General features: G+C 38.4%; 1 protein-coding gene across 9 annotated transcripts in view; it reads right to left on the reverse strand.

Moving 5' to 3' along the window:
• Window positions 1-18,010, reverse strand: part of CFTR (CF transmembrane conductance regulator) — a 196,442-nt gene that overhangs the window by 153,406 nt on the left and 25,026 nt on the right. For 7 of the 9 annotated variants that reach the window (XR_004483338.2, XM_033428228.2, XM_049715192.1 and 4 more), the window contains exons 2-3: window positions 13,716-13,826; window positions 9,614-9,722 (exon numbers count right to left, since the gene is read on the reverse strand). Coding sequence is in view for 6 of the 9 variants with exons in the window: in XM_033428228.2 (XP_033284119.1) it covers window positions 9,614-9,722; window positions 13,716-13,826 (220 nt within the window). In the remaining 3 variants the exon portion in view is untranslated. Of the gene's footprint in view, window positions 1-8,956; window positions 8,982-9,613; window positions 9,723-13,715; window positions 13,827-18,010 lie in introns of those variants that run through there. The other 2 variants (XM_033428229.2, XM_033428230.2) reach the window with 2 other exon arrangements.

Raw genomic sequence — 18,010 nt, forward strand, 5'->3', positions numbered from 1 at the left:
CGGGAAGATCCCACATGCCGCGGAGCGGCTAGGCCCGTGAGCCATGGCTGCTGAGCCTGTGCGTCCAGAGCCTGTGCTCCGTGACGGGAGAGGCCACAACAGTGAGAGGCCCACGTACCACAAAAAAAAAAAAAAAAAAAAAGAGCCATGTACCACAATGTTCATTGCAGTTCTATTTACAATAGCCAGGACTTGGAAGCAACCTAAGTGTTCATCAACAGATGAATGGATAAAGAAGATGTGGCACATATATACAATGGAATATTACTTAGCCATAAAAAGAAACGAAATTGAGTTATTTGTAGTGAGGTGGATGAACCTAGAGTCTGTCATATGGAGTGAAGTTAAGTCAGAAAGAGAAAAACAAATACCATATGCTAACACATATATATGGAATCTAAAAAAAAAAAAAGGTTCTTATGAACTTAGGTGCAGGACAGGAATAAAGATGCAGACGTAGAGAATGGACTTGAGGACACGGGGAGTGGGAAGTGTAAGCTGGGACGACGTGAGAGAGTGGCAGGGACATATACACACTGCCAGATGTAAAATAGATAGCTAGTGGGAAGTAGCTGTATGGCACAGGGAGATCAGTTCAGTGGTTTGTGACCACCTAGAGGGGTGGGAGAGGGAGGGTGGGAGGGAGACGCAAGAGGGAGGGGATATGGGGATATATATGTATACATATACCTGATTCACTTTGTTATACAGCAGAAACTAACACACCATTGTAAAGCAATTATACCCCAATAAAGATGTTAAAAAAATTTTTTTTTAATTTGAAAAAAAAAAGAAACAAATGACAGGCTGAGGAAAATAGTCTCTCATAGATCAATAAGAATGAGCAAACACACCAAAATAAAAATAGACAAAGAATATGAAAAGGCAATTTGCACCCCACAAGAAATATGCATAATACATAAAAACAGTTTAAACTCACTAGGAACCAAAAGTAATGCAAATACAAATGATAATATACTGTTTTTCACATAGCAACTTGGAAACATTTTTTAAATGATAATAAGTATTGTTAATGAGGGCTGAATTTCATACTTCAGTATCAGGAAAGTAAATTAATACATCTTTTCTGGAAGGCAACTGGAAAATCTACTAAAATTTAGCTTTTAAAGAGATGTGCATTGAAGAATTATTTATGACAGTAAAATACTGGAGGCTATCTAAATATTCAACAATGAGGAACTAATAAACTATGGTACAGCCACATGAGTCATTAAACACTAAAATGATTAGGAAGAGAAATATCTAATGATATGAAAAGGCATTCACAAAACATTAAGAGGAGAAGTAGATTTATAACACATGTAAAGTAATGATCCACCTCCCTTCATTAAGTATATATTCTCACGGGAAAAATTGGAAAGATAAACATCAAATTTATCAATCATTATCTGATTATTTTCATGATTATGAAAGAATATACTTATGACAACAAATAAATGATAAAAAGAAAACATGCATATAAAAAACTAGAACAGAGTAAACACACATGCAGGCATACACCCAGAATTTATCATAAAATACAAAGACTACTGGCTTATATACCAAAGCAAAGGCTTAAGATTCTGCCTTTGACAGGGTAAACAAGAGTGTCAAATTTTTGTTTATCTTGATACACTAGAGTCTTCTGGAAATTTTTGGCTTTATACAATTGGCTAAATGAAAAAATTTTCCATATTCAGCATAGAAAATGAAACCTATCCAATGCTCCAACTGTACGTAGTTTTTACAAAAATGTATGTATACTATACCACAGGGGTCTCCAACCCCCAGAACTAGGCCACACAGCAGGAGGTGAATGGCAGGCGAGTGAGCAAAGCTTCATCTGTATTTACAGCTGCTCCCCATCACTCGCGTTACCTCTTGAGCTCCGTCTCCTGTCAGATTATCGGCGGTATTAGATTCTCATCAGAGCAAGAACCCTACTGTGAACCACGCATGCGAGCCATCTAGGTTGCACACTCCTTATGAGAATCTAATGCCTGATGATCTGAGGTGGAGCTGATGTGGTGATGCTAGCACTGGGCAGCGGCTGCAAATACAGATTACCATTAGCAGAGAGGTTTGACTGCACAGGGACCATAATAAATCAATGGCTTACAGACTCATATCAAAACCCTATCAGTGAGTGGCAAGTGACAATTAAGCTGCATCTTATGGAGTAGACTGGACATAAGCAACACACGGGTGTCACTGTCTCCCACTGCCCCCAGATGGGACCATCTAGTAAGCTCAGGTCTCCCACTGATCCTGCATTATGGTGAGTTGTATAATTATTTCATTATATATTACAATGTAATAATAATAGAAATAAAATGCACAATAAATGTAATGCACTTGAATAATCCTGAAACCTTCCCCCCTCCCCCCAGTCCGTGGAAAAATTGTCTTCCACGAATCTGGTCCCTGGTCCCAAAAAGGTTGGGGACCGCTGCCATACCGAGAACAGGATCTCAAAAATATTGTTATAGTATCTGTCTACCCTGAATCGTGTTTTTAGATTCAGTGCCTAATTTAAAAGGTTTTGCTTTTGGTATTTACCTTTGCGTGTTCACTGACTTATTAACTATTACCAGCAATGTCTTCACTAGAAATCTAAGCTCTATTCTTCATGTTGTGTAAGAAAACGATCCTAGACTTGCTGATACAGCAGCAAAAGTAGGTTTAATCCAGAAAATGCAATAATGGAAGACACGTTAAAATAATTTTAATTTCTGAAGTAATGCTTAGAATCTAGGTATCATTTTTAAACATTAGCAAAATATTTTCCTGTGCCCTATAAAAATGAAATTGGTACTTTAAGACTTGCTTATAGCATATACAGAGAAACAAGTAAATGCAAATAATAGGAGTATTTGTGAAGGTAGGTAGAGATTGTATTTAATGATACAGTAACAGGTAACATTCATAAAGCACTTGCTATGTACCAGGATCTATTCTACATGCTTAACTTGTTTAATTCTCACAATAATTCTATGAAATATGTGCTATTATTGTCTCCATCTTACAATCAAAGAAACTGAGACAAAAAGAATTTAAATAACTTTCCCAGTATCAGACAGCTAGCAAGTGGTAAAACTAGGATTTGAACCAGATAGTTTGACTCCAGAGCCCCCCATCTTATTCATAACCTTAAATAGAAAAGACAGTGTTATAATATGACCTGGCAGTTGATCAATTCAAGCATTGTGACTAGTCAGTATCAACCTACCAAATAAAGTTACAATTTAATATCACCGTAATTTAAGATAAAGCCATTTCTCTAGGCCCCGTATCATAGACACATAATTTAAAAGGTAGAAACTATACACTTTCACCACATCACACTCATTAGTCACCATAGGATACTGGTTAACTACAAGAAGTAAAGAGGCACCATGTTCACACCAAGAATGAGGAAACTGGGCCCCCTCATATCTAGTTTAAGTTGAAAGTACAAGATCACAGACAATTCCTAACTTACAAATCGATTTTGTTCTAAATTTCACACGTGAGAACAGACGCATTTTGCCCTAGATACAATATCCTACCAGACATGGTGTTGGATTCCTAGGTTCGCCTTCAAAAGCACATACAATGGTAAATGCTCTTGGAGCACCTCTGGGTTCAATAGTACTGTAAAAGCCTAACCAACCTGCATAACAATGATTTTACAGAAAGAGATGGATCATCTCCTCCATGCAGTCTTGGAAGAGAAACATAGTCCCTCCTAGCTATACCTTTGCCCTCTCCATGCACACAGTCATCTATCTACTTCTCTCCAGCAGAGTCTTGAGAGAGAGTGCCGGAGGAAGATACAGAAAGTTAACAGTTAACGTTGGGACACTGCAGTAAACCCTCAGCCACATTTAATCTCAGTGGGATTCTTTCACTTCTATTCAGGGGCTCTTTGACCATGATTAGTCCACCTACTTCTCTTTTCACAATAACTGTAACTTCTAACTAGGCTTTCTCTTCTTTCATGACCCTGTAAATCCTTGCTACTCAAAGCATGGTGCTAGGGCAAACAGGATCTTCACCAGGGAGCTTTTAGAAATGCAGAATCTCAGGTTCCACCCAAAATCTGCATTTTAGCCAGATGGGAGGGGGAAGTGGTTGATATGCATATAAAAGTTTGAGAAACACTGTCCTTCTGTCATTAAAGGACTTAATATTTATTTTTTTGTCTAAAATTTTTTTGATATTATCATTTTTAAAAAATCAAACTAAAAAATTCCACGTGTACCACCCCCTAATACCCTCACCTTAGATTCTAGCGAAAGTCAGATGCATTCAGTGATAACGTTCCTGCTTGTCTACCTCAGTCAGAATCACCCGGGGAACTTTAGCCCCAAGCTCATCCCAGACCAATTAAGTCACATTATCTGGGGTTGGGCTGCTGGTTACTCTAAAGTAAAAATTCTCTGTTTCAAAGAAATCTAAACCCCATGATTTTCCAAACCAGGAAACAGGAACTGGGTAGTACACTGTGGGGAGCACAGGAAGTACAGCATGTGTGTTATGGATGGGGGTTCTAGTAGAGGGTAGAAATATTCAGGATGTAGGGTGAGTGTAGGCAGTGTAGCATTCAAGTCCCTGCTGGGGTTAGAGAAGCAGCTAGATATGGGGGGATGTGAGAGGAAGCTGAGAAAAGAGGTCTTCATGACAGGCATCTAGAAAATTTGCTGGAGGTAGGTGACCTTAGGTGAAAGGGACAAAAGTAAGTCAAAGTGCCTAAGCCAGAGACTACCTGTGTGCAGAATTCCCCAAAACACTCTCTTAGTTAGCAGTATGCTTAAATTCAACACCTACCCAACGTGTCTGTCAAAACATAAGGGACAAAGATCTTTTGCAAGAGAGACTGTGGGACTTGAAAACTCTAACAGCCTAAGTCCTAAGACTTCTTTATGACTTTAAACTTCTTGGAGTTTAAGAAATTTAAATAATAAAAGTAGTTTGACTCAAGTTGCACTGACATTTATCTCAATTTGATGATGGAAATATGCCCAGAGCTGCCTAGGAGTCAAGAATATATTTGAGTGAATGCTTGTAAATTTCTTATCATAATAAAAGTATTGTGATAACCATATTCTCTCAGTAATCTGCCTACAGGACTCCCTTCCCTTGGCTTCCCTCTGACTGTCCTTAATTGACTTGCACACACAATTCTTCAAAGGCCAGTTTTTCCTTTATGCTGGGAGTCTTAAATGTTAAAGGCAATGTTATATCTGGCTGCTGAGTCAAATGGAGAAAAAACAAGTACACAGTTAATCATGAGAGGCCATAGCTAATACGATTTAAAATTACATCAGTACTGCAGAGACACAAACTCTTTCATGATGGCATTTCCTTTTTCTCTTAACCTTTCACAGTCAACAGCTTCTTTTTTTTTTTTTTTTTTTTTTTGGCCACACCAGCATGGCATGTGGGATCTTAGTTCCCTGACCAGGGATCAAACCCGTGCCCACTGCAGTGGAAGCTCGGAGTTTTAACCACTGGACTGCCAGGAAAGTCCCAACAGCATATCTTATAGTACTTTTTCTATCAGTCCTGAAACCAATCAAATATTCTTTATACCACAATGATCCTGGTTTAGAGGGATTAAGAACACACAGGATATCTTGAAATATGTCCACCTTTTACCAAGAGTAGTGTTATAGCAACTTCAAGAATCCCTGCTCATTTAATGGAAATTAAAACATTACCAAGATGACACACACAGAAGAAAGAAGAACTCCCCAGAAAAAATACAATAAATACTAAGGCATTGGTATAAGTTGTTTAAAAGAATAGAGGTCTTATTATAACAGTGAAATTTTCTCCCCTTCTTTTCTTCCTGTAACAGACAGAAAGGATGAGGTAGAGAGATCAGATGCTCTGAAAAGCTTACACTCATCTTAATGACCACCATATAAGTTCTTAAAGACTTAGCCCCAGTTTTCAACGTTTTTACCACTTAAAACTGCACAGTGAGGCCGTGAAGCCTTTACTCTGTGACAAGGGTGAGAAACCCACAGCCTCACCACACCTGTGCCATTGCCAATGTTAATTTCCTCTCCATGCCTTCTCACCATACACATTTCAGCTGCTTTCCCCATCGGTTCTTTTCCTCACCCATTTTCTGCTGGTTATCAGTAGAAGTTGAGCTGATGGAAATCAACTTTGCCCTTTAAACATGCTGTCAGTTCCAGACCAGTGGCCCTGGGCTCAGCTTAGATCAGGACCACCACTCAGTCCCCTCAATCCCACCCCTGGGTAATTAATACACCAAGAAAGGCTTTAAGATTCCTTTTGCTGGGATATTTTTAAGCTTGAGAAGTTTAAGAATAAGTTAGTCCTTCTCCACACCCACTCCATTCTTCTACCCTTAATTTTTTCTATATGTTTGACTCTTAGCACTGCTGGCTCTTGGGTGGATTCCACACAGTTCCTTCCCAAGTATAAGTGGGAAGAGTCCAGTTGGTTCTCCTGTCCTGCCACCTGCTCTGAACTTTCTTCAGATTTGCCCCTGAGGTGACCCTGGGAGAATCTTCAACATTCAAGCTTTTAACCTATATCTCCTGAGCAGATGGCAAAGAAGCTCAGCAGACCCAAGACTGATTACTACAGTCACCATTCTATTGAGTACCCACATACAATCATTACAAATATAGTTACATAGCAATTATAATCTGATCTAATGCAAGGGTCATAGGTTTTGGAACCAAAGAGACCTGGCTATCACTCAAATTTACCACATGCGTAACGTTGGAAAAGTTACTTATTTTCCTGCATCTCAATTTCCTTTTCTATATATTTGAGATACTAATGTCTGCTCCATGGAGTTGCTAGGAGAATGACCTAAAATAATCTGTATAAAAGGGCTTAATGCTGAACCTGGAACAGATTAGGTACTCAATAAATATTAAACTATATTTTGTTTATTTTTTGATCTGTGTATACCAGACCAAAAATAAATTTTATAAATATGTTCATGTATCATCTAAATTTTCATGTTTAGGTGACTGCTTTGGTTCACATGAAACTTCTCTGCTGGTGGAATCTAGAGGAATAAATTATCTCACAAGTCAGGCTGAGCATAAAAGGGACTTAAGAATTCAGCCTCTCTCCCAGCTTCTACTCAGTTGTGCTTATGTTAACCAATGGAAGCAGCATGTGATGGAGAACATGAAGAGAAAATTTTGAGTTTCTATACAATCTTAGTTATGACATAACAATTATTTGAAATATCATTCACTTCAATCCAAGGATGACCTATTAAGAATGTTGCATTCTCGGGACTTCCCTGGTGGCGCAGTGGTTAAGAATCCGCCTGCCAGTGCAGGGGACACAGGTTCGATCCCTGGACCGGGAAGATCCCACATGCCGGGGAGCAACTAAGCCCATGCACCACAACTACTGAGCCTGTGCTCTACAGCTCGCGAGCCGCAAGTACTGAAGCCCGCATGTCTAGAGCCCATGCTCTGCAACAAGAGAAGCCACCGCAATGAGAAGCCCACACATCGCAACGAAGAGTAGCCCCCTCTCACGGCAACTAGAGAAAGCCCACGTGCAGCAACGAACACCCAACACAGCCAGATAAATAAATAAATAAAATGGGTGACATAGATTAGTGGCTATATTAGTACAATACTAGAAAAATAACTCAGTGCTGAACATATATTTTTTAAAAAAAGAATGTTGTATTCTTATATGCTATGGGCAGAGTAAACTGTACTTCTATACACTGATACAAATGCAGAGAGTATACTCATTAAGGCAAACAACAAAACATTTTAAAAAATTAAGTCAAATGGAGCCAGAGCTATGGATAAAATTTTTCCCCCAAACTGGGACTTCCCTGGTTGATGCAGTGGTTAAGAATCCGCCTGCAAATGCAGGGGACACGGGTTCGATCCCTGGTCTAGGAAGATCCCACATGCCATGGAGCAACTAAGTACATGTGCCACAACTACTGACACCCACGCGCCTAGAGCCCGTGCTCCGCAACAAGAGAAGCCACCGTAATGAGAGGCCCGCGCACCGCAACGAAGAGTAGTCCCCGTTCGCCGCAGCTAGAGAAAGCCCGTGTACAGCAACGAAGACCCAACGCAGCCAAAAATTAAATAAAATAAAATAAATAAATAAAAATTTTAAAAAATTGTTTCCCAAAGCTCTAGGTGCTCTCATTAAGAAAAATCACCTGAAAGATATCTTAAAAGATAGTTAATTCTTCAGCTACCTTATTCATATTTACAGATAAAATATTTTCACCCCCAAACTGCTGCAGGTTTCTACAGAGATAGATAGATAGATAAATAGACAGATAGATAGACAGACAGATAGACGGACATCAATAGATAATTTCAAAAGCCAGAGCATTTCTCCCAGGAGGTAATCAAGAGCATTACAAAACACTGGGGACCTAAATGTGGTCATCTTTGTCAAAATAAATGTGTAAATGTATTTATTTGCTGTGTATTAAGTACAAGTTCTTAAAGCAATGCAACTTGCATGGCATCTCTTCGGGAGACACTATGGCAACCCTCACTCCCAAAGGCATGAAGACCAGTATAATTACAACACAAATCCATTCAACTGGTACCTAACCTCCCAAAGCAAATATTGTGCACAGCCTTTACTTGAAGACTAAGTAAGTTTTCAACTTGCCATCAGTTTTACAGGTTACAGTCAAGGATTCCGAATAATGGTCTGGTGAGGTAAAAAATAATGGATCAGAGTCATATTTGACAACAGCTGGGGAACATCCCAGACTGCACTTAAACACCATAAAGCCTGGGATCTTCACGCATTGAGCTCTCTTCACAATGAGGAAGACATAGGAGACTAAGAAAACATACTGCAGGAGTACTTCACTGCCATATTTTTAATTTTTGCTATTTTTTCTTGAAACAATTCAGCATGCAGATATGATTTCAAAATATTACAAACACTCATATATGTAATTGCTGAATTTTACCTAATTCTCCTCCTGACATTGTCTCTTGACTTTCTCCTGTTGAATACAGGAAAATAAAATCATCAGCAATCTCATATACCCGTAATATAATGTGATTTGGGATCATAACAGAAAATAACTTTTTAAAACAAATTTATTTTACTGAACCCATTTGAAATTATAAATGGCCACCTGTGTTCCAGGACATCCTAGTTCCAATGCATTTTTTACTTGTCTCCACTAGAGTTTTAGTGGTTTCAGAGTTAGCCTTTTACCTGTGTATCAGATTACCCTAATCCTTCTATAATCATAAAAATGAATATAGGGACTTCCCTGGTGATGCAGTGGTTAAGAATCCGCCTGCCAATGCAGGGGACACGGGTTTGAGCCCTGGTCCAGGAAGATCCCACATGCCACGGAGCAACTAAGCCCATGCGTCACAACTACTGAGCCTGCGCTCCAGAGCCCATGAGCCACTACTACTGAGCCCACGTGCCACAGCTACTGAAGCCTATGCACCTAGAGCCCACGTACTGCAACAAAGAGTGGCCCCTGTTCGCCGCAACTAGAGAAAGCCCACGTGCAGCAATGAAGACCCAACAAAGCCATAAATAAATAAATAAATAAAAATGAATATAATTATTTTACCCATAATGAACTTACAGATGAGATCCTTACCCCTAAATATAATATGATTCCATAGAACATAAATCTCCAGAAAAAGCATCGCCGAAGGGCATTAATGAGTTTGGGATTTTTCTTCGAGGCCAGTTCTCTATCCCATTCTCTGCAAAAGAATACAAAGTGGGATCAGTAAGTTGCATGTGCAAGTATCTGAGTTCTCTATTTCCCTTAACATAGTTTTATTCACACAAGTACATTCAAGGAAATTAACCCAAGTGACTAAAGAGACAAAACCTTGTGGGGACCTTCCAACACCAACGCTCAGGCAGATGTTTCGCAGAATTCAGTGCGCCGCCATATATCAATTTTCAAGGAGTTGACTTCATGAAAAGGCCACACTATATGTGTTAAAGAAAGGTTCTGGGCTTCTAAGAAGCAATGAATGCAAGAGGTGGACAAATAAAATATGACTCTTATGAATACACATTGCTGTGCTTAGAACAAGGTGAAAAATAAATACTTATTTTTTTCCCCTTCACCTCTTGATCTTTACCTGTTTAGAATTGTAGTGGATTTTACAAAATCTAACTGTCAAACCAAAAACAAGATTAAAAGTCAGGTGGATTTTTCTGTGATTTAACATTAGAAAAACTTGTTGTTTTTAAACGTAGGGGTATGAAACAAGTATCATCAACTTTGATTTTCAAATACTAAAGTCATTCTTTACAATAAACATCTTTGGAAAATTAAAACAGAATCATATTCTACATTTTCTGGCAGGAATAGAAATTAAATAAGTCTGAAAAATGGTTGGTGTCAAATAAATGTCTTTGTTTTCTTTTAAATACTATACATTCATCAGCCGATTATATTTACATTTTTGCCACTACTTTCTGTTCATAAAAACCCTCTTTCTCTTCCCAAGTGGATAAAATATATCCCTAAATGTTACCCTCATCTTCAGTTTTAAACTGTACAGAGATGAAAAGTTTCACAGGAAAGAACTATATAAAGACTTTATATTTTATCAACAGCTATTCTCATTACTATCCATCTACCATTATTAGAGGTGGTTCTAAGGAAGACCACACAAAGGAAGACCACACAACTGAGATTTGAGGGCAGGTTTGGCAGTCATGGGCATTGTGCATGGACACTGGCTCCCCTGAGAAGCTTACTCTCTCTCATGCCTAATTACGCTATGCCACCCATCTACCTGCTCACACTCTTCCCACTCTTCCACTCACACACAAGACTTGCCTCCCATCCATGTCATTTGGTGATTCACAACGGGGTAAGAAGCTAAATGTGGAGACAGATTCTGCCTCTCTTTCAAAGGAAGAATGAGTCAGATGAGAAAGCCAGGAAGAGAGGTGGTACATAAACCAAAGAAATGGTTTCAAGTTGGGAAGAACTGGTCAACCCTGAAGTCATGGTAGGAAGATGTCATTATATTTGACATTAAGAGACCTCTGGTGACCCTAGTCAAGGTCATTTTAGGAATATGGTAGACCCAGAAACCATATTTCAGGGAGCTGAGATGTAAAGGAAAAGAGAAGTAGAGAGACCAGGAGAGCACAGAGATATTATCTGTTGGGGGGGGGGGAAATGAATGAGGTAGCGATCTGAGAGGAAGGCAAAGCTGGGGAATGTTTCAGTGGATGGGACTTGAACTACTGGACCCTGAGGGAAGGAATCAGCAATGAGAGTACATGGGGTAGTTCCCACAATACCACAACAGACCCAGTAAGCATTCCAAACACCGAGAGTTGAATCATAGTGGAAGAAATTTTATACTTATCAAGTTTGTAGCTTAGCTACAATCATGGAATGGATGTGCGATCTGCATACAGGAGTAATGCACAGGGTTCAAATCCACGGCCACAAACTGAGCCAGATGGGCCAAGGTACCTCAACCACATGGTAACCACCTAGGGCCTTCGTCACATATCATCTTTGAAATCTGTGGCCAGGGTCACTTTCCAAGGGTGCAGAGATACAAAGCACTATAAGTGATATTTCACTCTTTCAAAATACTTCAGTAAATTCTAAATAACAATTTTTACAAAAAAGAAATAACAGAGTGAAGAAGAGATACCCCCAAAAAGACAAAAATAATAAAGATAAAGTTTATGGACTTATGCCGGCACAGTGTTGGATTGAAACAAAATAGGTACATTTTAAACATTGAATTGATATGGAGACACAATGAAAACTGAGGAGAAAAAACTGTTAGGCCAGATAATCCTACAAATTCAGGTTATGTCCTCTATTTGGCCATAAGTAAAAATAAATCTGGAGTATGCAGGTTTTGATTAATCTAGTCCTACTCTGATTAATCTTTCCCTCAGCATCCATTTAGAACTTAGATATTCATTAACTACTATATTATTTTGAACTTGCTGATATACCTACAATATACTATGTTTATATATTTTATCTCTGCAGAAGTGTTACAGGTTTTTACATAATGCTAGCCATTTCACATTCAATCATCATTCATTCATTCAACAAATATTTACTGAGCACCTACTACAGTCAGCCCTTCATGTCTGCGGGTTCCTCATCCTCAGATTCAACCAACTGGGGATGGAAAATACTCACCAAAATAAATTCCAGAAAGTTCCAAACAGGAAAACTTGGATTTGTCATGTGCCAGCAACAATTTACATAGCATTTACATTTTATTACGTATCATAAGTAATCTAGAGATGATTTAAAATATACAAAAGGATATGTGTAGGTTATATGCATTTTGTATAAGGGACTTGAGCATCCATAGATTTTTATATCCAGGGGGAATCTAGCAAGGGACAACTGTATATACCAGACCCTATTCTAGACCCTATTCCAGGCACATCATAAACTGAACAAATCAAACAAAAACAAAACAAAAAAATATATCCCTGCCCTCATGGCACGTACACACACTAAGTACTCGACATTAGGAGCTGGACCTTGAACTTGGAAATGTGAAGCTGCTACTCCCACTAGCCTAATTCTTTGAATAAAATCAAGAAAAAGTAAGGCTGAATATCTTGTCTTGAAATTTCAAAAGAAATTCAATGAATTTCATGAAAATAAGGTAAACAAATTGCAAATCTACTGAACTATTTTATTTTGGTGCAGTAAAAAGTAGCTAATTCTTTTTCTTTTTCCTGTCAACTCCCTCTCCCCTTTCCCCTTCATCTGGTATCAGACCCTGTACCGCTGGCACAAGACCCAGTCTAGCTCATTCATAGATTGTTGTTGGTCCAAGGAGTGAGCTTGTGACTCAAAAGTTTCTGGGATTTTTCACATCTGGCCACAGAGAAAGGACTCTTTCCTCTGTGGTCTATAAAAATGTGAGCAAAGAGTTCTGAGGACCCACTCCATGGAGGAAGCTGGTCTGAGAGAATAAAACCAGTCCCTGGTTCCACTGAGTCCCTAAGGCCAATTCTCTACCTAGGCCTTCACACAGGTTGACTACATGAACCAATGAATTCCCTCTTAAATAAATTCTCTGGCAACCAAAAGGATTATAACCAGTACTCTTAGAAAGGGAGACTTCTTTACAATGGGAAACACTGTTCCTGGGGAGGCCAGGAGTATAGACCTGGGTTTGAACCACAGCTCAATCAATTATTAGCTGGAAAATTACATCATCTCTCTGAGCCTCAGTTTGCTCTTCTGTAAGAAAGAGATAATGACGCTTTCCTTCCAGAGTGGCTGAGAGGAGATATTACACCTGGCATTCAAAATATACTCAAAAATATGAAATTTTTACATTTCTTTGACATCCAACAGCCTTTACCCTAAGATTTCCAAGTATGTACATTTGTATTCACACATTAAGATTTTGGAGGCAAATGTACACAACTTGCTTCATAAAGATGTGATTCCAGTCTTCACAGAATCCACGTAATAGTCTTCAAAGACAGGTAGCTTCTCAGAATTCAAATATGTGTTTTTCCAAAAAAGGTCCTATCTCAGGAAAATGGTTTTTCTTCTTTCATCCTTTCATTGTTTAATTCTTAACTAATCAAGACTTCATCAAGAAAATAGGATGTTCCTATTATAAGTATGCCATTTTAAGAATTAAACCCTCTAATGTCAGTTCTCTAGTCTCTAAATAATATTAATTTCTCTCGTCAATAAACAATGGGTATGAACATACCTTTCCAATTTTTCAGATAGATTGTCAGCAGAATCAGAAGAAGAGATATGGTATATGTCTGACAATTCCAGGCGCTTTCTGTACCCTTTCCTCAAAATTGGTCTGGTCCAGCTAAAATAAAGAGAGGAGAGACAGATATAAATGTTAACTTGATTTGATCTCCAATGTAGACTTGGAATCGGATACAGTTTCAAATTTTATAGCATGTGGAAAATGGTGGTAGTGCATAAATACGAGAATAAAATAAGTCAACTTATATAAGTGCCAGGGAGTCATATCTTACAGAACACAACTATATAAAACATCATCACCTCTGAACTGATGTGACTATAGCTTTGTCTAAAAGGATGGGGGATGACGGTAGAATCATCATCTTTCCCAGAGGAAAAAAAACAAACTGCTAAACATTCTATACTAAAAGTATTCTTCAAGAAAAAAAAAGAAGAAAATTCCCCAAAATAACCAGATACTAGGAGTTTATAGTTTGCTGAAGTCCACTCTCTACCACTTCAAATACAAAATGATCTGTGAATAAGAAGACAGACCCTCAAACAACACCCTTATATAATTTTGTTAACCATAGCTCACAGTACTCAGCAATGAGCTATTTGTTGAATGAACTGACTGTAGCTGGAGTATCAATTTGTTGACTTAATCATCACCGCTGAATGAGGGTGGGGATCATAATTTTATGTTTTGTCTCCTCACCCCATAGCAGTTACGCACATCTGCCCTCTAGGCATCTAATAAATAACAATTTATGATGGAAGCTAGGGAAGCTGGCATAGTAAATACTTATGCAGGATACTCCAGTTATTTTCAAATACATTGTTTCTAACTACTGTGAATAAGGAAAAATAATCATCACAGAGATAAGAAAATCTAAAAAGAAGTCAAAGACAAGGGAAAACAAAGAGGAAGGAGAGAGGGGCAGGAGAATTGTAAAACAAAGAAATCACGTACAAAGAGAAACTTCTAAATGAAATTTGAGCAAATGAGACCTTTCTCATATGAAATTTCATATATTTATTTTTTAACATCTTTATTGGAGTATAATTGCTTTACAATTGTGTGTTAGTTTCTGCTTTATAACAAAGTGAATCAGCTGTACATATACATATATCCCCACATCTCCTCCCTCTTGCGTCTCCCTCCCACCCTCCCTATCCCACCCCTCTAGGTGGTCACAAAGCACCGAGCTGATCTCCCTGTGCTATGTGTCATATATTTATTAAAGAAAGGAATTGAACTTGGAATCAGTGATTCCCAACATATGTTTTTACCCTTACCATCTTTCTTTTCTTCAGAGAGTCCTAAAATTTGGTGTCATTGAGACGCTGGTAATACATCAACATTCATGTTACCCACCAAAAATCAACAGGGAGTGTTTTAGCAATATCTGAGAAGCAAAATAAACTTATACTAGGAAAATTATTCTAGCAAAGCCATTCAGAATAAAAAGAGGAAATGCTATGCCAAATGCAAACATTTTGACATTGTTTCAGGGCAAAACTTTGCAGAAGGCTCTCATGTCCACCTTCACCACTCCCACCCCAAGAGTCCAGATTCTTGTTTACACTTCCCTTGTCTCCACCTTCTTCAGTCAGCCACTGCCCTGTGTTCCTGATGTCTCTACAACTTGTCCTTCCTTAAAATTTACCTGAATTAAGACCCAGCTCAAGGACTTTGCTGGTGGTCCAGCAGTTAAGACTCCACCCTCCCAATGCAGAGGGCCCAGGTTCGATCTCTGGTCAGGGAACTAGATCCCACATGCCGCAACTAAAGACCCTGCATGCTGCAATTAAAGATCCAGCGTGCCACAACTAAGACCCGGCACAGTCAAATAAATAAATAAATATTAAAAAAAAAAAAGACCCTGCTCAAAGGCTCAGTAGTTTCACCAACCATTTCTGACCAAGATATCAATGAGTGACAATGGTTTAATATGTCAGTTTCTTCCATTAACTTGCAATATTTGCATCTTAACAAGAGCCTTCAAACTTCAGCAAAGGGTGATAATTGTTTTATCTTTATTGCCCAGTGTGATCCATGGGCAATTTCTCCTGGAGAGCAAGAATGAAAATAGTTAAGGACAGTCTGAACACAGCAGTTAAAGAAGTGCTGTGATCATGCAGCATCTGCATTGGGCATCGTCTGTGAGACTGCTGGCACACCTGCCTGGCACTCACAATCTAGCAGCCAACATAAGCACTTTGGAAGCACATTTGCCAATACAGGGGGCAGTAAGGGTGTGAAAAATCTGGGACAGCAATTTAGGATATAAACTCCATTCTGTTGGTTATAAGCCTTTGTAAACTTAAGAAGTGAAAAGGTGAAGCAAGTGTTTACTACTAATAAAAAAATTATGTGTATATAGCACTTTCACAAACACTAGCATATTGTGATTTTCATTGGAAAGTCTTCATAGGTAGGTAGAACAAGAAGAGATCATTGCCCTACTATAATGATAAAGAAATGGAGGCTCAAAGATGTTAAATTTGTCCGTTACTAAATGCCACAAACTAGATTTTTACCACATTCTTCTGATGTTATTTCTTCCTTTACCGTGTTCAGCTCTTGTGTTTAGGAAAATTAAACTTGGTGGGTTATTCTAGACATAGTGCTGGAACGTGGGTCTGGAAGCAGGGAGACCAGAAGCTAGCAGACTGCAGGCAGTAGTGTGGTGTCGTGTACTGACAAATCTTTAACCATGCCTTCTCCAGGAAAACAAAAAACAAAAAGTGACTTATGGTATTTGCCAATTTCTGTGGTGTAAATACTCCCACCATGACCAGTTTCAAGTCACCAAATGTGAAGTCACTGAACACAGAGTTGGGAAGAGAAACACAGCTGCATATTATAAGATAGTGTGATTACCATTCAGATACAATCAACATAACCTCAATACATAGGTAATAATTATGTAGTGATAACTTTTCAATTATTACCTTTGTTTTAATATAATTTATTTAATTGTAAGTGTAAATCAATTATTTTTTAATACTAGTTGTACTTAACAACCAGCTCACAAAGTTCCTGAAAATTTAACAATCAGCTCAGCCAGAAAGGGTCAACAGCAATAGATCACTGACTGCCAGATGGTTGACAGACTCAGAACAAGGGTAATAGCATTGAGAATGGAAAGGAAGGGGCCTATGGAAAATTTAGAAGAGAAAAATATACTGCATGTATTAATAAACCTTTCATTTTCAGTATGTTTGAAATTGTTAAAATATGAAACTAAATTTATAAATAAAGAGTTCACTATCTGTAAATATTACAATACCAAAGACATTTTCAGGAAATTTAAAAACAAATCTTTTCTTTCTTTTAAAAAGTAAATAAACAGGGGCTTCCTTGGTGGCGCAGTGGTTGAGAGTCCGCCTGCCGATGCAGGGGACACGGGTTCGTGCCCCGGTCCGGGAAGATCCCACATGCTGCGGAGCGGCTGGGCCCGTGGGCCATGGCCGCTGAGCCTGCGCGTCCGGAGTCTGTGCTCCGCAACGGGAGAGGCCACAACAGTGAGAGGCCCGCACAAGAAAAAAAAAAAAAAAAAAACTAAATAAACATACATCTTTTGGTCCATATCTAAGACCTGATCACCGTTTCCATTAATGAGTTTCTAGATCATTTTTAAAATACTTTAAGTAACACCTACATTTATAAAAAGCTTCCTGCGTTATCCATGCCCATATTAATGTTATACCAAGGCATCTAGTTTTGATTATCAAGAGTTCCACAGCCCAGCATCATCAAATCAAACATATTCAGTAGTATTACAAGTTAGCCATTTATAATTATTAATATAATTTAGTATTTCTGACAGATTCACTACAGTAAACCTATATTTGAAATCTGAAATAGAAACAACTTAAGGTAAATTATGAGAACTAAAATCAATTAACCTTAGGCTGCCTGGCAATCACCAGAGTTATCTGAAAGAATTTATTTCGTGAGATTAAACCTAAAAGAAAATTGAATGAAATTTCTGCCCCATCAAGGAGGTCTCCATGACTACCTCAAGCCAGTCACAGAAATACAAAAAAAAACCCCCAAAAAACAAAAAACTCCCCAGGTATCTACACTTAGACATTCACTGAAATATTAGTTACTGTAAAACTCCAGCCACCGCTTTTTTTGAATGAGCTTGAGTATGTTAAACATACTTGGATAGAATTTAGAAATGCCAACTCAGGATTTCTACTTCAGCATTTCTTCCATTAAATATTAATGAGTACCCAGGTATTTCATTAGCAAGGCAGATACACCTGGAATAACCAAAAGCAATAAACACT

This window comes from Orcinus orca, chromosome 9 (genome assembly GCF_937001465.1).
Source record: "Orcinus orca chromosome 9, mOrcOrc1.1, whole genome shotgun sequence".
Taxonomy (NCBI): Eukaryota; Metazoa; Chordata; class Mammalia; order Artiodactyla; family Delphinidae; genus Orcinus; species Orcinus orca.